Source organism: Oncorhynchus gorbuscha, linkage group LG26 (genome assembly GCF_021184085.1).
Source record: "Oncorhynchus gorbuscha isolate QuinsamMale2020 ecotype Even-year linkage group LG26, OgorEven_v1.0, whole genome shotgun sequence".
Classification (NCBI taxonomy): Eukaryota; Metazoa; Chordata; class Actinopteri; order Salmoniformes; family Salmonidae; genus Oncorhynchus; species Oncorhynchus gorbuscha.
In genome coordinates, this window is record NC_060198.1 from 37,583,155 (window position 1) to 37,610,768 (window position 27,614).

General features: G+C 44.9%; 1 protein-coding gene across 1 annotated transcript in view; it reads right to left on the reverse strand.

Moving 5' to 3' along the window:
* LOC124015614 (caskin-2-like) overlaps window positions 1-26,814 on the reverse strand; it is a 94,907-nt gene extending 68,093 nt beyond the window's left edge. The window contains 2 exon segments of the mRNA XM_046330971.1: window positions 17,028-17,547; window positions 26,488-26,814. Coding sequence (XP_046186927.1) covers window positions 17,028-17,121 — 94 coding nt within the window. The 5' untranslated portion in view covers window positions 17,122-17,547; window positions 26,488-26,814.
* Between the last annotated feature and the right edge of the window lie 800 nt (window positions 26,815-27,614).

Sequence of the window (27,614 nt, forward strand, 5' to 3'; positions counted from 1 at the left end):
GAAGAGACAGGGTGGTAGTGGTACACTCTTTAACCATGTTGAAGAGACACTCTTTAACCATGTTGGGACAGGGTGGTAGTGGTACACTCTTTAATAACCATGTTGAAGAGACAGGGTGGTAGTGGTACACTCTTTAACCATGTTGAAGAGACAGGGTGGTAGTGGTACACTCTTTAACCATGTTGAAGAGACAGGGTGGTAGTGGTACACTCTTTAACCATGTTGAAGAGACACTCTTTAACCATGTTGAAGTGGTGTTGAAGAGACAGGGTGTGGTACACTCTTTAACCATGTTGAAGAGACAGGGTGGTAGTGGTACACTCTTTAACCATGTTGAAGAGACAGGGTGGTAGTGGTACACTCTTTAACCATGTTGAAGAGACAGGGTGGTAGTGGTACACTCTTTAACCATGTTGAAGAGACAGGGTGGTAGTGGCACACTCTTTAACCATGTTGAAGAGACAGGGTGGTAGTGGTACACTCTTTAACCATGTTGAAAAGACAGGGTGGTAGTGGTACACTCTTTAACCATGTTGAAGAGACAGGGTGGTAGTGGTACACTCTTTAACCATGTTGAAGAGACCGGGTGGTAGTGGTACACTCTTTCACCATGTTGAAGAGACCGGGTGGTAGTGGTACACTCTTTAACCATGTTGATGAGACAGGGTGGTAGTGGTACACTCTTTAACCATGTTGAAGAGACAGGGTGGTAGTGGTACACAAGCAAAACCAGCAATAAGTGTATTACTCAGTAAGCTATATATGTATTGAAACACATCTAAAACGCCCTGCAGTACAGACATTGTGGCGCGGCCTCTCTCAGTAATACTGGTTATCACTACATTCATTGTTTACTCAATAATGCATTTACTGCCGTTTCCTGCTTATGTACCCAGTCGCACCCTTGGGATTACATTCTCACAGTAGTCTTTCTGGGGGTAGGAACTTCAGTTTATATAAGGCTAGAAGGCATGTCATGTTTAGTGTAGGGATTTGGACGTTCCTTTCAAGCATGAGAAGACAGTGCAGTTTACTGACAGAGAGCTGTACTGCACTGGGCTGCTGATCATGCTGCATCTCTAGCTATTTCCAGTGGAGCGCCAGAGGAAGGATGTGAACTGGGGATGAATCAAAGCATGGTTCACAATGCATGATTAGGTTATTTGTGAGACTAGTGATCCATAAAGATGCTGTAAATGATGCGACAATGCTGCTGTACCATTTGAATTGAATGTCAGTCGTTACAGCACGATATCATTGAGGATGAGAACAAGTTTTACTGTACGCCAACAGGGACCTAGAAACAAAGCTCCCATCCAAGGGCTTGAAATTGACACGGCCTAGTCAGTTAGACGGATGCATCAATTGCACAGGGGGGCTTCTGAGTCATAAATCATGATTGTGTGTGATGCGTTTCACAGCTCTCTGCCTCAGGGTGTGTGTGTGTGTGTGTGTATGTGTGTGTGTGTGTGTGTGTGTGTGTGTGTGTGTGTGTGTGTGTGTGTGTGTGTGTGTGTGTGTGTGTGTGTGTGTGTGTGTGTGTGTGTGTGTGTGTGTGTGTGTGTGTGTGTGTGTGTGTGTGTGTGTGTGTGTGTGTGTGTGCACCTGGGCTGTGTGTGCAGTGAACCCCTCTGTCTGTGGAGCCGGCCTGTCACTCACTGGGCCCTAATGGACATGCATCCGTGACGACACGGCGGTCAGGCACTCCCCGTGAAGGAGAGGGCCGCGAGACTTTCATCTCCAGGCCAACTGACATGGCTCGACAGCTGCAGGGCAGGCCACTGGGGAGCTGGCTGAGAGACCCCAAGTATCCGAGCTCAGGCCAGCCCTGACTAAAGGAAGCCACCATCACACTGCAGCAGGAAGCAGCAACCCTGGAGAAAATACATTGAAGTCGCCCTAAACGCAGGCCTGGCTACTCAAAATCCTTGCTCCAGCCAAACGCTACGCCACGACCACGGACATACGTTTCTACACCGCAATGAGTCTGGATCAGAGTACCTCCCGGACGATTTCTAGCACGCAAACACATTGTAACTGTTCTGATTGATCCCAGAAACCGACGGATTGCGCCAGAGCCAGAACACATAGGTAATGAGGCGTTTTGAAAATGCGTCATTGGCTTTGATACGCTGATTGGTTAGAGATGATCCAATCACTGATTACTTGTGTTTTGTACAACACACTCATTTTGACGTCACCACAAACGGCTTCAACAATGGCAGACTCAGACTGGAGTATATCGCGAACGCAGGGGAGCAGCGGAATAATTCCGTTGGAGTCGCCAGGCAACCTAAACACGGACCTGGCGCTTCTTTTGTGATCAGGATTTAAATGCAAAGAAAAAGAAGTCGTTGGTGCTGATGCAGAAGTCAGTTATATGAGAAGAAAGCTCCAAAGACGTGTTTGGTTTAACTGAAAGAGGAGGAACGAGGAGAGACAAGCAAAGGGCAATGAAAGAGGGAATGTTTTCCTTGGCACAGAGAGCAGAGAAAAACAGCCCTGCTGATTCATGACAAACGACCAGAAAAGTGCTTTAATTATACGTGTGCAAAGGACTGACAGTACAGCTATGATTTGATAGGTAAAGCTGAACAGTGTAAGGAGGGCAGGCAGTTAAGAAAACACATAGATCATAGTTCAACTCAAGGCAAACCTCAGAAGGTTCCGTTTGGGGATTCAATCACTGGGTTTATTTTCTACCCAAATACAGCATTTCAAGCTTATTCCCATCTGTCAGAGACTATCATCTGATGAAGTGTCATTTTATGAAAGGAAGGATCAATCTCAAAAGATACAGAAAGCAGACTGCATTCTACTATACCAGTGGTTCCCAAACTTTCTATAGTCCCGTACCCCTTAAAACAATCAACCTGCAGCTGCATACCCCCTCTAGCACCAGGACCAGCGCACGCTCAAATGTTGTTTTTTGCCATTATTGTAAGCCTGCCACACACACACACACACACACACACACACACACACACACACACACACACACACACACACACACACACACACACACACACACACACACACACACACACACACACACACACACACACACACACACACACACACACACACACACACACACACACACACACTTTACGATACAGTTAAACATAAGAATGAGTGTGAGTTTTTGTCACAACCCAGCTTGTGGGAAGTGACAAAGACCTCTTCCAAGGCACAAATAATAATATAATAATACATCAATAATTTTCTCTTTATTTAGCCATCTTACATATAAAACCATATTTGTTCAATCAAACATTGTGAATAACTCACCACACGTTAATGAGAAGGGTGTGCTTGAAAGGATGCACATAACTCTGGGTTGTATTGGAGAGATTCTCAGTCTTAAATCATTTCTCACACACAGTCTGTGCCTGTATTAAGCTTTCATGCTGGTGAGGGCCGAGAATCCACTCTCACATAGGTACGTGGTTGCAAAAGGCATCAGTGTCTTAACAGCGTGATTTGCCAAGGCAAGAAACTCTGAGCGCAGCCCAATCCAGAAATCTGGCAATGGCTTCTGAATAAATTCAATTTTCACAGAACCGCTTGTTGCAATTTCGATGAGACTCTTGTTCAGATATCAGTAAGTGGACTGGAGGCAGGGCATGAAAGGGATAACGATTCCAGTTGTTTGTGTCGTCCGTTTACGGAAAGTACCTGCGTAATTGCACACCCAGCTCACTCAGGTGCTTTGCTATATCACATTTGACATTGTCCTGAAACTCAAGTTCATTTGCACACATAAAAAATCATGGAATGACGGAAAGACCTGTGACCTGTGTCCTTGTTAATGCAGGCAGAAAAGAGCTCCAACTTCTTAATTATAGCCTCAAGTTTGTTCCGCACATTGAATATAATTGCAGAGAGTCCCTGTAATCCTAGATCCAGATCATTCAGGTGAGAAAAAACATCACCCAGATAGGCCAGTTGTGTGAGAAACTCATCAACATGCAAGCGGTCAGACAAGTGAAAATTATGGTCAGTAAAGAAAACTTTAAGCTCGTCTCAATAAAGAAATGTGTCAATATCTTTCCCCTTGATAACCAGAGCACTTCTGTATGTTGTAAAATAATTACATGGTCACTGCCCATATCATTGCATAATGCAGAAAATACATGAGAGTTCAGGGGCCTTGCTTTAACAAAGTTAATCATTTTCACTATAGTGTCCAAAATGTCTTTCAAGCTGTCAGGCATTCCCTTGGCAGCACGAGCCTCTCGGTGGATGCTGCAGTGTACCCAAGAGGCATCGGGAGCAACTGCTTGCACGTGCATTACCACTTTACTATGTCTCCCTGTCATGGCGTTTGTGCCATCAGTACAGGTACCAACACATCTTGACCACCAAAGTCCATTTCATGTCACAAAGCTGTCCAGTACTTAAAAAATATATTCTCCTGTTGTCCTAGTTTAAAGTGGTTTGCAGAAGAGGATGTCTTCCTTAATTGACCCCCCATAAACGTAACGGACATACAGTGGGGCAAAAAATTATATAGTCAGCCACCAATTGTGCAAGTTCTCCCACTTAAAAAGATGAGAGAGGCCTGTAATTTTCATCATAGGTAAACTTCAACTATGACAGACAAAATGAGAGAAAAAAAAATCCAGAAAATTACATTGTAGGATTTTTTATTTATTTATTTGCAAATTATGGTGGAAAATAAGTATAGTATATAGTATAAGTATAGTACATTGAAGGGATTTTCTTATCTTAATCATAAGGACATACCAGGCATAGCTGGGAGGGTCACAAGCTCTGTATTCTTCTGTGTAATGTCAACACCGCAAAGGTTATTGGGCTCCCCAGGGTTCACAGGTCAAGGGGCTCCCCAGGGTTCACAGGGGAAGGGGCTCCCCAGGGTTCACAGGTGATGGGGCTCCCCAGGGTTCACAGGTGATGGGGCTCCCCAGGGTTCACAGGTGATGGGGCTCCTCAGGGTTTACAGGTGATGGGGCTCCCCACGGTAAACAGGTGATGGGGCTCCCCAGGGTTCACAGGTGATGGGGCTCCCCAGGGTTTACAGGTGATGGGGCTCCCCAGGGTACACAGGTGATGGGGCTCCCCAGGGTACACAGGTGATGGGGCTCCCCAGGGTACACAGGTGATGGGGCTCCCCAGGGTACACAGGTGATGGGGCTCCCCAGGGTTCACAGGTGATGGGGCTCCCCAGGGTACACAGGTGATGGGGCTCCCCAGGGTACACAGGTGATGGGGCTCCCCAGGGTTCACTGGCAAATGGTGTGCCTTTGACTCCCTATGAGCCCACCATCATACAGCATCAGTTGAATCACATTACAGTACATTGGTACACTGAGAAAAGAACAAGGGACAAAAATCCAAGACTGCATCCAAGACGTTCTTTTCAAGTACTAGGCCTAAAATGTACTAGCAGCCATTGTCTGTCTCTCTTCTCCATGCTGCAGTGACCACTACTATTTTTATTAGTGTTGCACCATTGTTCTTACGTAATATAAACAAATACAATTCTAGAAGCACATCTTAGACTGATGGACTGTGCCATCCCCACGGCCTCTACAATAGATGAATCCACTCAGACATGCACGAATCAGACATGTCTTGTACACAATTAAATGATTCTTATTATTATTTGCTACAGCTCGACTAAAAGGAATCTCGGTCGACCAACAGCCTATCGACCAAACAGTCAACTAAATGGAATCAGCCCTAATGTTCACCAACAGGACTAGCAGTTACAACACATCTGGTGTAACAGGGTGAAACCGCTGCACCACCTCGGGAGATAATCCCATGGCTTCGCTCTGGACCTGCTGGACTGTGATGTGGCGTTATCTGCACCTGGCGCAGGGCGGAGATTGCATCTCCGGGACCCAAATTGTAGGCCTAAACCCCAGTGCTGGAGCATTGCCTGGAGAAGAGCCATGGACACAGATACTGACTCACCGCTGTGATTATATCATATACCCACTGCTGCCATGCTGAGAGCTCCACTAACCCACCAAGACTGTAATATGCCCTAAACCTCACAATGACCCTGAAACTAAATGCTGAATAGTTCATATTCAGCACTGTCCCAAAAGAGAGTTCCAAATGGGTGCAGCTATTGCTCTGACCCAAATTATTCATCAATTCTCTTTTCCCGAGAATTCTGTTTCCAAGTAATTAGCATATTTGCCAGAGGATCGCACACAAACACTAAAAGACAGTTAAAAAAAATTGCGACGAGGTACTAATTGAGCTAACAATCATTCACTCTGTCATTTGTTCCCAGGCCAGACAGAGCCTTCCTGGAAACCTTGGTGGGGGCCTGGCTGTGGGAGCAGGATGCAAAGCAAGACTATGAGAAGAGATAAGATCCCTGGTCGTTCTCCCTGTTGAGGTCCATTAGACAGCTGACACAATGGAGCACCAGGCATGCAAATGACCTGCGTGAGTTGCATTGTGTCTCTGCCCAGCTGGGCGTCCACAGAGAATAGGGCTCGGGGGTGTGACACATACGGCAGGTTTTATTAAAGAAAGAGACACACATTCAGATGAAAGAAGGACAGCGGGGTGACATAATCGTCCTGATGGGGGGGTTCTGCCATACAGACCCATATGGGCTGGGGGGTGGGGTTAATGAAGAGGCAGGTGCATGACACCAGCATCACAACATCTGAGAGGAAATGAACAGTGATGTTTGCATATGATACATGCAGAAGATTACATTTGGATGCTGTTTGTCGTGGGGCCAGAGTCAGCAGAGGCTAATGAAAAGAGAGCCAACGAGCCAGCCAAGACAGGACAGACACAGCTGGAAGCTGCTGACAGAGCCTAACTCACACTGACCTGCAGGAATGCTAAACAGGACACTTCACCTCTGTGTGTCACTCAGGTGTTTGTGACAGAAATGGAGGGCCCAGAGACCAGGCCCTAATGATTATAGCTTATTGGATGGCAGGCCCTAATGATTATAGCTGATTGGACGGCAGGCCCTAATGGGAGGCCTAATGGCCACTAGATGATGTAGTGGCAGACTCTAGGGTCCTCTTGGAAGAGCTTGTCATGGAGGTATGCATTTAAACCTGCACCCCTGTGACAACTGCACACACAGAGAACCAAGCCCTTAATGAGATACTTTTTCCCAGCATGTAAAATGTTCCTTGGGTAAAAAAAAGAAAACAAACATTGCATTGTTTTTGTCTTGAGGGGTGGAGGATAGCAAATATGAATGTGTGTGTGTGTGTGTGTGTGTGTGTGTGTGTGTGTGTGTGTGTGTGTGTGTGTGTGTGTGTGTGTGTGTGTGTGTGTGTGTGTGTGTGTGTGTGTGTGTGTGTGTGTGTGTGTGTGTGTGTGTGTGTGTGTGTGTGTGTTCATGCCTCTTCCTCTTTAAGCTAAACAAACGCACCAGGACACTCCACACTTTTTGGTCACAGGATAAGAGGAAACTCCACACCCCATCCTTTGTTCATAATGGACTTTTTCTCTCCAGCGGTGCCAAACTTTCATCTACTTACTTCCCCAGTACTAACTCCCCTCTCCTCCTGACAGAGTAAGCATGTGACTAACCATGTCCGTTTGCAGTCAGTGTGGGTGAGGTGCATCAGGCCTCCACTTACAGTAATGGAGATAAGGTGACAGATTAACAGCCCAGGGAGAGTTACCAGCCACTTTCCCTTTCGACAGCTCTGCGCCTCTCCCCTTCGATATCAGTACCGCAGCCGAGACCACATTTCCTCATCTCCATGACAAAAGCTAGACTTTTCTCTCCTCTAAACCCAAAGTCGTGTTTGAAGTCGCCTCAAACTCCTGGAGGGCAGAATAGTAACAGTTCTGTTGGAAAGTTCCGAGGCCTCTTACCCTTCTCTTTGTCCTCTACACCAAAACGTTCTTCTCAGTCTTCGGGTTAAGTCAAACTGTAATTTCACAAGAGGAGTCAGATTCCAGTTCCAGAAAACAGATCGGAGGTTTCCTTGTGGGGTACACATTCCTACAACATGACATCATCCCTCCTATTCTTTTTCTGCATTCAGACGGACTGTGCTGCTATGTCGTGTCTTCGACAATGGTTGGCACAGACGGAGCGGGAGGGATTTGGGGGAAAATAACTGAAACCTTGATAAGACCAAGGAGTACACAGCTGGGAGTCATAAGTCATACTGTTCTGTTGCCCATTTGGTGCCTTAGCTTTTTGTCAGCGTGAAACTGCATCTTAATGTACCGTTTTTTCCAGTTCAGAATGCCAGTGTGCACCTGGGCCTATGCTCTAGTCACATCCTGCCTGAAGGCTGAGTCATTAAGGCCCTCAACGGGAAGGGTGCTTTGAAAGCTCTGCACTAGTGCCTTTTGGAAAACAACTGCACTCAGAATAGTAGCTTTCCACTATTACGCACGTGTCAAAATGTGAATGTGTAAAGCCAGCCTTGAGCCGAGAGGTAGAAAGATATGTGCATATGAGCCTACGTTTCTATGTTGTGGAAATACCATGACGTGACATCCAAAATGTCATTCTAATCTGGACTGTATAAAGATTCAGATTTAATACATTTTCAAAAGAGGTGAACAATCAGTCATATCTTAAAAGCTTATGATTGTTCAGTCAGGCAATGTCAATGATGAGACATTGTGAAAGTACATCTGACATGATGCTGTGGAAACAGACTGGCAGAGATATGTAAACAAACAAAAAGAGCCCATTCTGCTGAACAAAGCTTACATAATACACAAAAACATACACCCCCAAACCCACACAGACTACACACATCCTTACAAGCACATGCATGAACTAACAAACACCCCCAAACCCCCCAAATCCTTATAAGCACATGCAGGAACTAACATACAAATTAGGGCAATGTCATTCAACATCTTTGTAAATATGGTAGTGCATTCCAACGTTTGTTGTATCATCGACGTTGGTATCTGCTGTAACGGGCGGTTTTGAAAGACCCCCACCCTTTTAATTCCAGTAAATCTGGCACTCATCAACAAACATTAAAGGATGGTTGAAGAGAGACATGAAACAAAGTTCAACAGAAGTTCAGCAGTTTCCCAAATGTCCAAGGCAAGAGATATCCTTGAGGCTGTGCTAATAGATTCATCTTGGTCTTAGATGAGTAAAACAAAAAAATGCTTTGATAAATGTTGGCTAGCTTGTCTGTGATCCAACCCAGTAGAAAACAGAACACTTGACAAAGGGTCATAGGTAGACCACTCTGGTAACAATAACCTTTGCTTTTCCCATTTGGGTTTCTTCTCTTTCCACTTACGTCAGAGACCAGACAGATAGAGGTCCTGAAGGGCCCCATTCCAACACAGACCAGTGCTTCTTCCTCTTCTGAGGCATGGGCTAACTGACCTCCTTTACAAGGTCTATGGGACCTGTCTGTTTAGCGAGCCAATTAAACATTTAGCACACCAACGGTAGAGTTGACAGGCAAACACCGGCGGCTTCAGTACAGAGACAGAATTTCACGGTCTGTCTAAAAGGTTTTAACACTTTCCCATCAATATGCCCAGTCTGAAAAGAAAGTGGAAATTGCCTTCTCATTAGCCTGAGCTGTACTTGAGGCATTGTGACATGGGAGAGGAAGGTGCAATGGTGAAGGAGAACGCATAATATTCTGTTGAGCTTCAACCATAAAAACTAGCAGATGACGGAGCAAACGATATGCTGTGTTTGCGTGAAACAAGGTCAAGTCTATATGCAAAATGTCTAGTACGTTGGGATGGGAACTAGAAAAACGGGTACAATATTCAGATCAAGTGAACTCTAGCTCATTCCTTTTTGCCAGTAGCAAGAAGTACTATACTGGCAATAACTAAACTGTAAATGGATGGAGCTTTTCCCAAAATTATTGTAAGTTCAATAGTTCAACACTGTGATGCCTCTGTCGTGGAGGGACGGAGGAGGTTGTGTGCCTGTCTGTGTCATGATGCCCTGGATGTGCTAGCAGGAATAACAAGGCGGCAGGAGTAGGCCTAAGTAAGTGGAATGAAGGGACTGGATTGGGTGTTTGGGTGGGCTGGCTCTGTTTGAACACAAAGTCATGAATAAACCATGGCTGCAGTGTGGGCGAGCGGCCTTGAGACCAATAGACAGTCACACTGGGCTCTTTAGAAGCCTATCACTGGCCTGGGGAGGCTGACAGCTGCTCCCTCCCGGAGAATCACCACAGACTCCAACGCCGCGCTGGACGTTTTGTTTGGGGCTCTCTTAACGGCCCTGCCTTTCATTGTGGCCCAACAGTTTTACGAGACGCCGATAATGGGACATTGATGGTCTTCAATACAGACCACCGCTCCCTCTGGTCAATAATAATGCAGTGTGTGGCACACTTATGTTTACAAAAGACAGATGGCGATGTTATACGCCAGGGGGGTTTCACTCCCAATTCCTGGGGGTTTGCATGGATGCACATCTAACATCAAACCAATTCCCCAAGCTTTGTAGGTCTAATTGGGCAACAAGCTGTGAAATATTTCTTGGCATAAAAACACATAGGAAACCTTATCAGCTTGAATACGTTGGACTTTCAAATAGAGGCCGGAGGTAAAGATGGCTTATAAAAAACCATGATGGAAACCAACATCAGTTTTAAATATTGACTTTCTAATGCAGGACAAATGAGTAAGTCCATACCGCACACAAACATGTGATCCTTTGTCATTCTAACAGCTCCCATATTTCAATATACCAAATGTCAATCGTTTTAAAAATGTTTTAATTGCGGCAGCTCTGAACAAAGCCAAATCTACAGAATTGGGGGGATTAACACATGGATTTTGTCTATATTATCACACATTTAACCTCTTCAAACAAATTCCTAAACAATCCAACCGGGGTCCCTCATTCTGTTGTGGCCAGAGTGAGAGAAAGAGGTCAGAGTCCAAACGTGTGTTTCTGAGCCAACTGACCTGGCTACATCCCACCGTTCCTGAGACTCTTTGACCATGAGACGTGGGACACAGAACTCACACCGCGCTGTTGCTGGCTCACCGGGGGCCTGTTAAGGGTTTAGTTTGGCTGACTCTACCATGTAGGAGAGAGAAGAGGAAGCCCTGCTACGTTGGAACTTTCTTTCTGATCCCAGCCCGACCCATAATTCCCCTTAATCTGGTTGAGCACCATATGGGAGGGAGTGGATTGGGTGAAGCAGAGACCTGAGGTACCAGATGTCAGAGAAACGGTTGTGTGATGTGTTTGTTTGTGGAAACCTGATGGCGGGGGTAATGACTGTCCCCAATCCCTTCAATGGGCTGGGTTGTAGCTCATAACAATAGCTGAGCCACACGTACCGTATAAGGTGATAAATTGGGATGGGCGAGAGGCAAAACAAAGGGAGAGGGTAATCCGACAGTCTCTAGGAATCCCCTCAGGGACTTGGGGGCAGACCCAAGCAGCAAGGCAGGCCTGTCAGCTGGCTGAGGCAACTCCAGCCCAGCCTGGAGTGTAGGGGCCACAAGAGCATCCTGTGATAAAAGGGCAATTCCGCCACTTTTCAAAGTCATATTCATCATCTCAGGCACCAACCAGTCTACGTACAGTTGAAGTCAGAAGTTTAAATACACTTAGGCTGGAGTCATTAAAACTCGTTTTTAAACAACTCCACAAATTTCTTGTCAACAAACTATAGTTTTGGCAAGTCGATTAGGACATCTACTTTGTGCATTACACAAGTAATTTTTCCAACAATTGTTAACAGACAGATTATTTCACTTATAATTCACTGTATCACAATTCCAGTGGGTCAGACGTTTACATACACTAAGTTGTCTGTGCCTTTAAACTGCTTGGAAAATTCCAGAAAATTATGTCATGGCTTTAGAAGCTTCTGATAGGCTAATTGACATCATTTGAGTCAATTGGAAGTGAACCTGTGAATGTATTTCAAGGTCTATCTTCAAACTCAGTGCTTCTTTGCTTGACATCATGGGGAAAATCAAAAGAACTCAGCTAAGACCTCAGAAAGAAAATTATAGACCTCCACAAGTCTGGTTCATCCTTGGGAGCAATTTCTCACCTGTGAAAACTACTTCTAAGACACATACATTGTTGTTCCGAACACACTTCACTCGTGTCAATAAAGGAGGCTCGCTCGGCTGGTGCTCGCACATGGGCAGATCAAATACACTCCTGGAACGCCGAAGGTGTTTACATGTCCTAATCATTTGAAAGATTGCTCAGAAAACCAGGTGTTTTAATCGGTGTATGCTTACTTAGATTCTGACCTTACGTCGATTAAGATAAGCAGAGTAAGGTGTTTACATGACTATTGCATCATCTAAAATAATCAGTCTAATATCTAATTATTAGTGTGCATGTAAACATACTCAATGTGCAGAGGTATGAGGTAGTTGAGGTAATGTGTACATGTAGGTAAGGGTAAAAGTGACTAGGCAATCAGAGTAATTGATAAACAGAGTAGCAGAAGCTTATGTGAAGAGTACGAAAGTCTGTCTATGCGTGAGTGTGTGTTTGGCATCAATATGCATGTGTGTTGTGTGTGTGAGCGTATGTAGTCGAATGTAGTGTGTGTGTGTGTGTGTGTGTGTGTGTGTGTGTGTGTGTGTGTGTGTGTGTGTGTGTGTGTGTGTGTGTGTGTGTGTGTGTGTGTGTGTGTGTGTGTGTGTGTGTGTGTGTGTGTTGGAGTGTCAGTGTAGTATGTGTGAGTAGAGTCCAGTGAGTGAGCCGGTGCCAGAGTGTCAGTGTAGTATGTGTGAGTAGAGTCCAGTGAGTGAGCCGGTGCCAGAGTGTCAGTGTAGTATGTGTGAGTAGAGTCCAGTGAGTGAGCCGGTGCCAGAGTGTCAGTGTAGTATGTGTGAGTAGAGTCCAGTAGGTGAGCCGGTGCCAGAGTGTCAGTGTAGTATGTGTGAGTAGAGTCCAGTGAGTGAGCCGGTGCCAGAGTGTCAGTGTAGTATGTGTGAGTAGAGTCCAGTAGGTGAGCCGGTGCCAGAGTGTCAGTGTAGTATGTGTTGGAGTGTCAGTGTAGTATGTGTGAGTAGAGTCCAGTGAGTGAGCCGGTGCCAGAGTGTCAGTGTAGTATGTGTGAGTAGAGTTCAGTGAGTGAGCCGGTGCCAGAGTGTCAGTGTAGTATGTGTGAGTAGAGTCCAGTAGGTGAGCCGGTGCCAGAGTGTCAGTGTAGTATGTGTGAGTAGAGTCCAGTAGGTGAGCCGGTGCCAGAGTGTCAGTGTAGTATGTGTGAGTAGAGTCCAGTGAGTGAGCCGGTGCCAGAGTGTCAGTGTAGTATGTGTGAGTAGAGTCCAGTAGGTGAGCCGGTGCCAGAGTGTCAGTGTAGTATGTGTGAGTAGAGTCCAGTGAGTGAGCCGGTGCCAGAGTGTCAGTGTAGTATGTGTGAGTAGAGTCCAGTGAGTGAGCCGGTGCCAGAGTGTCAGTGTAGTATGTGTGAGTAGAGTCCAGTGAGTGAGCCGGTGCCAGAGTGTCAGTGTAGTATGTGTGAGTAGAGTCCAGTAGGTGAGCCGGTGCCAGAGTGTCAGTGTAGTATGTGTGAGTAGAGTCCAATAGGTGAGCCGGTGCCAGAGTGTCAGTGTAGTATGTGTGAGTAGAGTCCAGTAGGTGAGCCGGTGCCAGAGTGTCAGTGTAGTATGTGTGAGTAGAGTCCAGTGAGTGAGCCGGTGCCAGAGAGTCAGTGTAGTATGTGTGAGTAGAGTCCAGTGAGTGAGCCGGTGCCAGAGTGTCAGTGTAGTATGTGTGAGTAGAGTCCAGTAGGTGAGCCAGTGCCAGAGTGTCAGTGTAGTATGTGTGAGTAGAGTCCAGTGAGTGAGCCGGTGCCAGAGAGTCAGTGTCGTATGTGTGAGTAGAGTCCAGTGAGTGAGCCGGTGCCAGAGAGTCAGTGTCGTATGTGTGAGTAGAGTCCAGTGAGTGAGCCGGTGCCAGAGTGTCAGTGTAGTATGTGTGAGTAGAGTCCAGTGAGTTAGCCGGTGCCAGAGTGTCAGTGTAGTATGTGTGAGTAGAGTCCAGTGAGTGAGCCGGTGCCAGAGAGTCAGTGTAGTATGTGTGAGTAGAGTCCAGTGAGTGAGCCGGTGCCAGAGAGTCATGGATGGCAGGGATCTCAGCCCCAGTGATGTACTGGGCCGTACGCACTACTCTCTGTAGCGCCTTGTGGTCAGATGCCAAGCAGTTGCCATACCAAGTGTGATGCAGCCAGTCAAAGTGCTCCCAATGGTGCAGCTGTATGTTGACACTGGTATTGTGCAGGATATAATGAAAATGAGGTTGAAAAACAGGAGTTGCCCTTTAATATGAACGCTTTACAGGGTTTGCAACCCCATGGCAGACAAAGACACCTTTATAGTGTAATTACACCTTATGTCCACAATTCTTACAACATAATAGTATGCTGAATTTGATAAACACAGGAAAAACACAGGGTACACTGAGAACACTTAACTCTCCCCATCCCTCATATCCCATCATCTCTCCCCTCTGGGTCAGAGCAATTCATGTTTTTTTTAAAGCCAAAAGAGGGTCCAGAATAGCACAGAGGGTGATAGGTTATCACAATGATAAAGCAGTCCAACCTCCTGGCCTGGGGCTCTCAGTTCTCTCAGTCACTGTGCTGTGTGGTGTCATGTTGGACACTAGCTCTACAGTGAATGAGCAGAGAGAAGCAACTAAATACAGGAGTCCTCCAGAATGTCTTGCACCTTGTGGCATTGTGGTTGTGGAAAAACAGCATCTAAACAGCCGCCCAGCACTGTCATTTTAGTAATTACATCGGCCTCTGAGAACAGTATTTATGCTGCAGTAGTTTATGTGTCGGGGGGCTAGGGTCAGTTTGTTTATCTGGAGTACTTCTCCTGTCCTATTCGGTGTCCTGTGTAAATCTAAGTGTGCGTTCTCTAATTCTCTCCTTCTCTCTTTCTTTCTCTCTCTCGGAGGACCTGAGCCCTAGGACCATGCCCCAGGACTACCTGACATGATGACTCCTTGCTGTCCCCAGTCCACCTGGCCATGCTGCTGCTCCAGTTTCAACTGTCCTGGGCCCTAGGACCATGTCCCAGGACTACCTGACATGAGGACTCCTTGCTGTCCCCAGTCCACCTGGCCATGCTCCTGCTCCAGTTTCAACTGTTCTGCCTTACTATTATTCAACCATGCTGGTCATTTATGAACATTTGAACATCTTGGCCACGTTCTGTTATAATCTCCACCCGGCACAGCCAGAAGAGGACTGGCCACCCCACATATGCTCTCTCTAATTCTCTCTTTCTTTCTCTCTCTCGGAGGACCTGAGCCCTAGGACCGTACCCCAGGACTACCTGACATGATGGCTCCTTGCTGTCCCCAGTCCACCTCACTGTGCTGCTGCTCCAGTTTCAACTGTTCTGCCTTATTATTATTTGACCATGCTGGTCATTTATGAACATTTGAACATCTTGGTCATGTTCTGTTATAATCTCTACCCGGCACAGCCAGAAGAGGACTGGCCATCCCACATAGCCCGGTTCCTCTCTAGGTTTCTTCCTAGGTTTTGGCCTTTCTAGGGAGTTTTTCCTAGCCACCGTGCTTTTACACCTGCATTGTTTGCTGTTTGGGGTTTTAGGCTGGGCTTCTGTACAGCACTTTGAGATATCAGCTGATGTACGAAGGGCTATATAAATAAATTTGATTTGATTTGATTTGACAACACTCATAGTCAGAGAAAACGTCCTCCTGGGTGTGTGAGTAATGGTCTTTGTGTTTGTAAACTATGCCAGTAGGTGAATTTAGTGATTGGAAGAGCAGAAGGATATAGGTGCAGTAAACTGCAGTTGATATACCATTGTAGTTGGAGATAACAGCTTTTGAGAGCAGAAAGATGGACTTGATAGCTCAAGAAGAGGCAACTGAGCCGCCCCCCCCCCCCTTCCCCTCCGACCTTTGAGGCATTTGTGATGGGGGTCTGCAAGTGGGAACCCACCCCATCCACAAACCCTCATACAGCAGATAGCAACTCTGGGGATAGAAAGTGTCCCTCTCAAGGGAGACGATATATAGACGGCCGTAAGCTTATGGTCCAGTGAATTAAAACCCGGGGAGAATGTGGATAGGCTTCAGTTTCCAGAGAGAGAGAGAGTTCATTAGTGCGCCATCATCATAAGGGCTGGATTGGAGCTGGCCTGGCTAATCCAAAGGGATAGATTTCCCCAAAGCTTTAGCTGAGGCTCAGCGTCTTCTGTAGTTAAGTTCCTGAAGCTTGACCTCAGAGTAGAGAATTGAGAGCACTCACCTCCTCTCAGCACAGCTCCCATGAACAAACACACTCAATCACTGAACATAAGGATCACTCCACATTCAATAGGATTAGCTACAACACTCCACTTTGTAAAAGGTAGACTATCTTTCACATAATCCAATAACAGAGTTGATCACTTTTTCATGAGAAAGAAAATACACATAACTGTGTGGGGCGGCAGGTAGCCTAGCAGTTAAGAGCGTTGGGCCAGCAACCGAAAGGCCGCTGGTTGGAATCCCCAAGAGAACTAGGTGAAAGATCTGACGAGCAAAGCACTTACCCCGATTTGCTCCTGTATGTTGGTCTGCATAAGAGCATCTGCTAAATGACTGAAATGTCATTTGTTGAAATATTGAGTCAACCAGCAGACCTAGAAAACTGGTTGATGAGTCTGTTAGATAGCAAACACTGGCTTTTGCATCATGTCTGAACAACTGAGAACTGTCGATTTCCGCTGGCTCGACTAGCCTACTCCTGTCAGAGAATCACTGGCGTAGACGTTTAGCAGGATCTATTGATTTGGGAGACGTTTAGTAGTTATGACAGGTGTGGCATCAGCAGCAGCAGACAGAACTAAGCAAACTGCTTGTTTAAGCATGTTACCGATTGCCTTACTGCCTCCAGAGGAAGAGATTTCTGACTGTGCGTACATCTAATTGTTTTACTTAGACGCCATCTGCCAATAATCCCAAAGCTTGGGCAAATAAACATAACGGAGATGTATTGCACTGCACACTCCCTCAGCCTTTCAGCGAGCTAAAATAAATCTGGCTATGAGATTTAAGATTTAAGGGTAACTTAAGGACTCACTGTTTCGGCTGGCTTTGAGCTTGGCCAGTAGTTTCTGAGTGGAGGGCAGGTCTCCGGTCTTGACGGCCTGCAGTAGGTCCTGCTCCTTCCCCATGATGGTCCAAGGTGTGTAAGCACTTCACTGGCGTCCGTCCAGAGTCCAGGCAGCGGCTTCCTCACAGTGCCATGCTGAAGCACAGCCGCATCAACCTACCTCAGAGTTACTGTCCTCACAGAAACACACACAGCTGACAGGTGAGGGAATGTGAAGCAGTAGAGGGGAGGACACTCACAGCCTCAAATCAGCTGTCTCAACTCCCAGTCCGGTTACGGATGCCAAGTCAAGGGAGGCCTGAGAGACGGAAAATCTCTTTTGCTGCCTAAATTTCCTGTTCAACTTTCTTATATTTTATTGTACAGAGTGTGTCAGGGGTTGGAGAGGTGTGGAGCTACCATTTATGTGCTTGAGGGCCCCGGCGGGTGCTGTGGTCAGAGCACAGAGAAGGCTGGAATGGAACCGCATGAACCAGCAGGCCAGAACCTGAGAACAGAGAAAACGAGAATAACAGTTGGGTTAATAGGCTATATCATAGTCCAGACTCAATACTGGACAAACCACACAGACATAAAAGTCTTTAAATGCCCATTTGGCTATAGAAGACATGGAGGAGAAACCAAAGCAAGGCCGTCAAAAAGCGTGTAACCCCAAGGAAGCTCCAATCCAAAGATCAGCAACAGGCTTTCTGCCATGCTTCAACAAAATTCCACCCAAATGCCACAGGCTAATTCATTTGGAAAGTCCAGCGTACCTACGATCTCTTTTTCAATTTTAACTCGGCTTGCCGTTAGAGTGCCCTTTATCTCTCAGGAAACTGAAACAGTGAGGGAGGGAGTAATATCCTGAAACACTAAGAATCTCCCCACAAAATGAACATCTCACTCACACACATAAATAGGCATCGTTGTCACTTCAATTCATGGTGAGCAGTAAATATCTGACATTAAATGGTAGCCTACGCTATCCATCCCCCTCAACAACAACAAGGCTGGTAAACAGTGAAATTTATGAGGGAAAAAATGTGGTTTAATGACTGCAGTGCATACCAGGGCTTAATGGACAAATGGTTCATGAGAGAGCAACTTGCCCATAGAGGATGACTGACATTTTTTTAGAGCCTTTCCAGCAAGTGAGCTGGTGTTATATACAGTTTTCCCTGAGGCTCTGAGATAAGGTTTTCATTTCAATGCTTGACCATGTTTCAAATGCAATTTGAATTGGAGGCTACTTAAACTCTTCCAGCCCAATGGCCTAGAACAGTTGAGAGAAATGAGAGCAAGAAGTAGCCTAGTTTAGGAGTGTTTGTTGCTTTTAAACTATTGACCTATATTTGTTTCACTTAAGATGGTAGCAGAATTAGATGGAACTTGCGCATGAAAGTACAATAACGCAAACTGTGATGTGTACACGATCACACTGAACCAGTAAATGGGCAGAGGAGGAGACAATGAATATGATGAGTCTCCTCTCCAGCTCAGTTAGCTACAGTACCCATAGCAACGATAAAAACATTCCCTAACCAGAAACCGTGGATTGATGGCAGCATTCGCGTGAAACTGAAAGCGCGAACCACTGCTTTTAATCAGGGCAAGGTGTCTGGCAACATGACTGAATACAAACAGTGCAGCTATTCCCTCCGTAAGGCTATCAAACAAGCTAAGCGTCAGTACAGAGACAAAGTGGAATCTCAATTCAATGGCTCAGACACAAGAGGCATGTGGCAGGGTCTACAGTCAATCACGGACTACAAGATGAAATCCAGCCCAGTCACGGACCAGGATGTCTTGCTCCCAGGCAGACTAAATAACTTTTTTGCCCGCTTTGAGGACAATACAGTGCCACTGACACGGCCTGCAACGGAAACATGCGGTCTCTCCTTCACTGCAGCCGAGGTGAGTAAGACATTTAAACGTGTTAACCCTCGCAAGGCTGCAGGCCCAGACGGCATCCCCAGGCGCGCCCTCAGAGCATGCGCAGACCAGCTGGCCGGTGTGTTTACGGACATATTCAATCAATCCCTATACCAGTCTGCTGTTCCCACATGCTTCAAGAGGGCCACCATTGTTCCTGTTCCCAAGAAAGCTAAGGTAACTGAGCTAAACGACTACCGCCCCGTAGCACTCACTTCCGTCATCATGAAGTGCTTTGAGAGACTAGTCAAGGACCATATCACCTCCACCCTACCTGACACCCTAGACCCACTCCAATTTGCTTACCGCCCAAATAGGTCCACAGACGATGCAATCTCAACCACACTGCACACTGCCCTAACCCACCTGGACAAGAGGAATACCTATGTGAGAATGCTGTTCATCGACTACAGCTCGGCATTCAACACCATAGTACCCTCCAAGCTCGTCATCAAGCTCGAGACCCTGGGTCTCGACCCCGCCCTGTGCAACTGGGTACTGGACTTCCTGACGGGCCGCCCCCAGGTGGTGAGGGTAGGCAACAACATCTCCTCCCCGCTGATCCTCAACACGGGGGCCCCACAAGGGTGCGTTCTGAGCCCTCTCCTGTACTCCCTGTTCACCCACGACTGCGTGGCCACGCACGCCTCCAACTCAATCATCAAGTTTGCGGACGACACAACAGTGGTAGGCTTGATTACCAACAACGACGAGACGGCCTACAGGGAGGAGGTGAGGGCCCTCGGAGTGTGGTGTCAGGAAAATAACCTCACACTCAACGTCAACAAAACTAAGGAGATGATTGTGGACTTCAGGAAACAGCAGAGGGAACACCCCCCTATCCACATCGATGGAACAGTGTGGAGAGGGTAGCTAGTTTTAAGTTCCTCGGCATACACATCACAGACAAACTGAATTGGTCCACTCACACTGACAGCGTCGTGAAGAAGGCGCAGCAGCGCCTATTCAACCTCAGGAGGCTGAAGAAGTTCGGCTTGTCACCAAAAGCACTCACAAACTTCTACAGATGCACAATCGAGAGCATCCTGGCGGGCTGTATCACCGCCTGGTACGGCAACTGCTCCGCCCTCAACCGTAAGGCTCTCCAGAGGGTAGTGAGGACTGCACAACGCATCACCGGGGGCAAACTACCTGCCCTCCAGGACACCTACACCACCCGTTGTTACAGGAAGGCCATAAAGATCATCAAGGACATCAACCACCCGAACCACTGCCTGTTCACCCCGCTATCATCCAGAAGGCGAGGTCAGTACAGGTGCATCAAAGCTGGGACCGAGAGACTGAAAAACAGCTTCTATCTCAAGGCCATCAGACTGTTAAACAGCCACCACTAACACTGAGTGGCTGCTGCCAACACACTGTCATTGACACTGACCCAACTCCAGCCATTTTAATAATGGGAATTGATGGGAAATTATGTAAATATATCACTAGCCACTTTAAACAATGCTACCTTATATAATGTTACTTACCCTACATTATTAATCTCATATGCATATGTATATACTGTACTCTACATCATCGACTGCATCCTTATGTAACACATGTATCACTAGCCACTTTAACTATGCCACTTTGTTTACTTTGTCTACACACTCATCTCATATGTATATACTGTACTCGATACCATCTACTGTATGCTGCTCTGTACCATCACTCATTCATATATCCTTATGTACATGTTCCTTATCCCCTTACACTGTGTATAAGACAGTAGTTTTGGAATTGTTAGTTAGATTACTTGTTGGTTATCACTGCATTGTCGGAACTAGAAGCACAAGCATTTCGCTACACTCGCATTAACATCTGCTAACCATGTGTATGTGACAAATACAATTTGATTTGATTTGATTTGATTTTGATTTGATTCATTTCCACATTAGACAGCTCAGCAAGCGTTATAATGTCAAAACACGCTCGTTATTCACCAAATACGGAGTTTCACTGAGAAACTATTGTAATTGACTCCCGTCACGCCCTGTATGTACCTCCAAAAAAGTGAAACTGAAAAAAATATATTGTCTGGAAAGAATGTATTGTTTTTGACCAAGCGCACGCACCAAATCCACCTCTTCAGCACCTCCAATAAAATCACTCTTTGCCAATAGTGTGTAGCTGCAGCCTGCAATTTGAGGCATTTCTGCATGTGGGTATTCCTGCAAGCACACTTTGCTAGTACACGGTGTTGCCCCCGCCTCCTGCCTGCTGTGTACCAGAGTCCTCCTTGCTAGCTAGCGGGAGGGAAGCCAGTGTACTTCACTCCCGCCTACCCTCACTGTTGTTTCTAAACACCTACCAGGGTGTTTACAAACACTACAGGAACAAGATCATCCACATGCATTGATCACATTTGAACTAATACTGTTGTATTTTGTTCTAAAGCTGTATTTGTACCCATTGGCTGCATATTCAGGAAAGCCAAAGTTCCAAAAGAGGGGCCTAAAATAGTGTATAAGATATCATACAAATGATTTTGCTGTGAATTATGTGGATGATGTTAAAAAAATATATTTGTTTGTCTGATGTTATTAATAACGAGCATCCAGATGCTGCACTTGATTAATTTATGATAAACATGTTTGATAAACATACACATGTTAAGAAACTGACTGTTAGAACTGTTAACGCTCCATGACTTGATGAGGAATTGGAAAAACTGTATGGTTGAAAGAGATGGGGGAAAAGGAATGGCTATAAATCTGGCTGTATATCTGACTGACTGGCTGACTTACTGCAAATCGAGAAATTGTGACTAAACTTAAAAATAAAATAAAACTATTCAGAAGCCAAGATCAATGACATAAAGAATGATGGAAGAAAACCTGAGTACTTGAAATTAATGTTACCAATTATTTTAATGATCACTTCATTGGAAAAGATGACAAACTTAGGCAGTAAATGCCAACAAGGAACAGTGAGCAATCGTATTCATGCATAAAAAAACGAATAATGAAATAAAAGCATTGTAAGTTTGAATTTTGTAAAGTTAGTGTGGGAGAGGTGGGAAAATAAGTGTTATCAATCAATAATGACAAACCTCCTGGCTAGAGGTCGACCGATTAATCTGCATGGCCGATTAATTAGGGTCGATTTCAAGTTTTCATAACAATCTGTATTCGACCTTTTTGGATGCATATTATGGCCGATTATATTGCAATCCATGAGGAAACTGCGTGGCAGGCTGACCACCCATCATTATGTTTATAGGAAAAAAGGGGGAGGCTTGTAAGCCGAAGAAGAACACCATCCCAACCGTGAAGCACGGGGGTGGCAGCATCATGTTGTGGGGGTGCTTTGCCGCAGGAGGGGCTGGTGCACTTCACAAAATAGATGGCTTCATGAGGGAGGAAAATTAGGTGGATATATTGAAGCAACATCTCAAGACATCAGCTTGGTCTTCCAAATGGACAATCAAACTTCAGATATGGTGGCAAAATGGCTTAAGGACAACAAAGTCAAGGTTTTAGAGTGGCCATCACAAAGCCCTGACCTCAATCCTATAGAAAATGTGTCGGGCAGAACTGAAAAAAACGTGTGCGAGCAAGGAGGCCTACAAACCTGACTCAGTTACACCAGCTCTGTCAGGAGGAATGGGCCAAAATACACCCAACTTATTGTGGAAGGCTACCCGAAACGTTGGACCTAAGTTAAATACTTTAAATGCAATGCTACCAAATACTAATTGAGTGTATGTAAACTTCTGACCCACTGGGAATGTGATGAAAGAAGTAAAAGCTGAAATAAATTATTTTCTCGACTATTATTCTGAAATTTCACATTCTTAAAATAAAGTGGTGATCCTAACTGACTTAAAACAGGGAATATTTACTAGGATTAAATGTCAATAAATATTCAAATCGTCCGATTAATCATTATCGAGGTTTTTTTGGTCCTCCAATAATCGGTATCGGCATTGAAAAATCACAATCGGCTGACCTTTATTTCATATACCTTTGACTATTGGATGTTCTTATAGGCACTTTTGTATTGCCAGCCTAATCTCGGGAGTTGATAGGCATGAAGTCATAAACAGCGCTGTGCTTCAAGCATTGCTAAGAGCTGCTGGCAAACGCAGGAAAGTGCTGTTTGAACGAATACTTACGAGCCTGCTGCTGCCTACCACTGTTCAGTCAGACTGCTCTATCAAATCATAGACTTAATTATAATATAATAAACACAGAAATACGAGTCTTGGGTCATTAATATGGTCAAATCCGGAAACTATTGTTTAGAAAACAAAATTATTCTTTCAGTGAAATACGCAACCGTTCCGTATTTTATCGACTGGGTGGCAACCCTAAGTCTAAATATTGCTGTTACATTGCACAACCTTCAATGTTATGTCATAATTATGTAAAATTCTGGCAAATTAGTTCACAGTTCGCAACGAGCCAGGTGGCCCAAACTGTTGCATATACCCTGACTCTGCTTGCACTGAACGCAAGAGAAGTGACACAATTTCCCTCGTTAATATTGCCTGCTAACATGAATTTCTTTTAACTAAATATGCAGGTTTAAAAATATATACTTCTGTGTATTGATTTTAAGAAAGGTATTCATGTTTATGGTTAGGTACATTTGTGCAACGATTGTATTTTTTTGGCAATGCGCTTTTGTTAAATCATCACCCGTTTGGTGAATTAGGCTGTGATTCGATGACAAATTAACAGGCACCGCATTGATAATATGCAACGCAGGACAAGCTAGTTAACCTAGTAATATCATCAACCATGTGTAGTTAACTAGTGATTATGTGAAGATTGGTTGTTTTTATAAGTTTAATGCTAGCTAGCAACTTACCTTGGCTCCTTGCAGCCACAAGGTACTTTTGACGCTGCACTCGCGTAACAGGTGGTCAGCCTGCCACGCAGTTTCCTTATGGATTGCAATGTAATCAGCCATAATTGGTGTCCAAAACGGCTGACTACCGATTATTATGAAAACTTGAAATCGGCCCTAATATATCGGTCGAGCTCTAATATGAAATACAAATGGTATAGAGAGAAATAGTTGACGCGTCATAATTCCTATAATAACTACAACCTAAAACTTCTTAACTGGGAATATTGAAGACTCATGCTAAAAGGAACCACCAGCTTTCATATGTTCTCATGTTCAGAGCAAGGAACTTAAAAGTTAGCTTTTTTACATGGCACATATTGCACTTTTACTTTCTTCTGCATTATTTAAACCAAACTGAACATGTTTCATTATTTATTTGATACTAAATGTATTTTATTTATGTATTATATTAACTTAAAATAAAAAAAGTGTTTTCAGTATTGTTGTAATTGTCATTATTACATATATATATTATTATTATTATATATATATTTTTTTTTATTCGGCCGATTAATCGGTATCTGCTTTTTTTGGTTCTCCAATAATCTACATTGGTGTTGAAAAATCATAATCGGTCGACCTCTAGTGTGGTGTAGCGCAGGGCAGTTCTCTAGGCCCTGTACTCTTTTTTATTTTTACCTAAGACCTGCCACTGGCATTAAGGGGATCCTAATAAAATACCAACAGAGCTGTGAGAAAACAGTGCTCGACAGACGGGGGAGGAGGACACTGTCTAGTACCGGTCGCCACCGCCTCCCGCTAGCACAGCAGGCGGGAGGCTGGAGTGACACTGTGATAGTTAACTAACTAGCTAATCAGCGACACAGTGTGCTATCTTGCTAGTTAGCACACAGTGTCGCCCCCAACTCCTGTGCACTGGGGAAAACCTTGCTTGCCAAGCGGGGGCAAAGGACACTGTCTACCAATCGTCCCCAACTCCCGCTAGCACAGCAGGCGGGAGGCGACACCATGGACTAGCTAGCTTGATAGTTAGCCCGCTAACTAGCAAGCACACGGTGTCGCTAACTATCTCGCTAGCTAGTCCATGGTATCGCCTCCCGCCTGCTGTGCTAGCAGGAGGTGCGGACGATTGGTAGACAGTGCCCTTTTATTTTAGCTAACTAGCAAGCACTTTGTGTCGCTAGCACACAGTGTCGCTCCCGCATGCTGTCTACCGATTCTTAGGACTAGCTGGTTAAGCTAGTACACAGTGTCCTTCACTGCCGCCTGCCAAACACCTGCCCTCACCGTCGGCAGGGGCAAAGGACACCATCTTCCGGTGTATGGCAAGCTAGCTACTGTTGCCACACCTTCTCCTGTGAGTTTATATAATAATATATAATATAATATATGCCATTTAGCAGACGCTTTTATCCAAAGCGACTTACAGTCATGTGTGCATACATTCTACGTATGGGTGGTCCCGGGGATCGAACCCACTACCCTGGCGTTACAAGCGCCATGCTCTACCAACTGAGCTACAGAATGACCACAGTTTATTGGCGGCTGGCATCCAACATTACTGTGCATTAATGCAGGAATACCCACATGCAGGAACGCCCTGAATTGCAGGCCAATTGTTCCCTTCTCCTCATTACTGCCATGCACAGGTCAGCTGATACAGCAGGAGTACAGTATCCCAAAATATCATTGATAAAACATTTATTCCAACCTTTTTTGGAAGTACAATACCGGGTGTGAAGGCAGTAAATGACGATAGTTGCTCAGGGAAACTCCATATTTGGTGAGTATAAGAAACATATTGATGTTTGCAGAGCTGTCTAATAGAAAAATGAATGGTGGCTAACTGGGCTCATCATATTCACCGTCTCCTCCTCTACCCAGTTCAGATCAACCTGGCCAGGAAATTCATGTACAGCAAAGTGTTGCTATGTAAACATACACCGTTTTGAGAAAGTTCACAGTGTGCACAGCAGGATCCCACTAATGAGATGGTGTCTGCACAGCACAGGTCTGCACTGTTCTTTTGTGTGAACATAACTTGCTACATTACATGACCTGACAGTCTCAGTACACCACACACCCAAAGAGGTGCACAGGGCGTAAGCAAAGCTGTCATTCCCAATAACAGTGATCATGTCCTCCTCCTCTTCCCCCACCAAGGCCATTAGCCAGTCTTTTCATGCTTGCTGCATTGCTGGCAAGGGGTCACACAATATGAATGTGTGGTTGAGAGGTTGGAGTGTGTAGCTGGTGATGGGGTGCAACTTTATTCACTGGTCCCAATGGAGAACTACACCACGATATAGGATTTAGATTATGGATCATTTATTGCCAATAATGTGTTTTTAGAAATATACCTAGTTAGTTATTGTTCATCCAACTGTAAGATAGTTATTACTCAATTATAAAATTATCCATAAATAAGACACATTACAAAGCATGGCGCAAACGTGAAATGCAACTTCAACTGGACTGGGTTATTATGAAAGGAAAAATACCATTAACTAGTAGCTCTTACTCCATATGTAGCAAGCCTATCACTTTAGCTAGCATCTACTTTTCAATCTCGCGGTTGCTACCTTCGGACTGAACTTCTTAACTAGCAACACTAGTTTCCCGAGCACGTCGGTAGGGGCCATTCCTGTCTTATCCATAATTATAACGTTGGAATTCACATTTGTCTTACCTTATACAGTGTTGTTGTTGCATGTTAGAAAACGGGAATACATGTCAAGGTGGCAGTTTTCAGAGAGCCTTCCAAGGTCCAAGCAAAAGTAATCGTAGCCTTCCAATAACTCAAGGAAAGTAATTTTGAGTCAGTCTCCCACAGAAAGCGAACCTTAGTACTCCTCTTATGCCAAGTAAACACATAACCTACTCATCACAAATATATGTAAAATATAAAAATACATTAAAGTGTGTATAATTTGATGCAATATTTTACAACTCCGACCCGAAAGCCAGACTACGCTGAATTGCCACTTGCTCCGTCAGATCCAATCCAGAATGTGTTCGTCCCTCCCACAGCCCTCTGTCCCCGCTTTCTCCTCCGCTTCCAAAAAGAGCGAGCTGTGCGACCCTACTCGCGCCGGTGCGACTTGAAATGATATGAAGTAAATAGTAATAAATCATATAAATAAAAACTACATAACATGCACTACACTAAAGTTTAAAGCTAGAATCCCTATTTGTACATACATGTTTAATAGATACGAATTGATTATTGAAGATGACAAATGCCTATGAGCTTAGTTCAACTGTTGTACCCCATCAGAACCAAAAATGTGTTTGTAAACAATGTAAATGTATTTTAACGAACTGTATAACCTCGAAACATGGTTACAACTATAATGTTGATATCATGGCTGGTCAGTCCTTGCATCCCTAGCTCTATGAATTTGCTTTTTACCAAAATAGAGGCCGGCTGACCGCTTTGCTATTGTTTCAATTAAGGACTCTAGCTTTAATAGAATAAGAAAACAATTGCACATAAGATGCCATAACATTGTGCACAGCTGTCAGTGGCAGAACATGACCATAACACAGCTTTCCCCAGAAATGTGTACAATCTGTTACAAGTGGTCATTATCTTGCTTACAGTGAATTACATAATCTAGCAACATTCACGAGTCTATTATCAGGATTTCATTCATAACAGACACTGGAGATCCATGTATGTATGTAACAATAGCTCAGCAGATCAAAGCTTGACACAAGAATGTGTCACTTTGTCTTTATTGTGGCTTGGAGTAACCTATCCTTGGATAGGCACTGGGCAAAGAGGCTGCAAGTCAAAGCTCATTTACAAAAAGG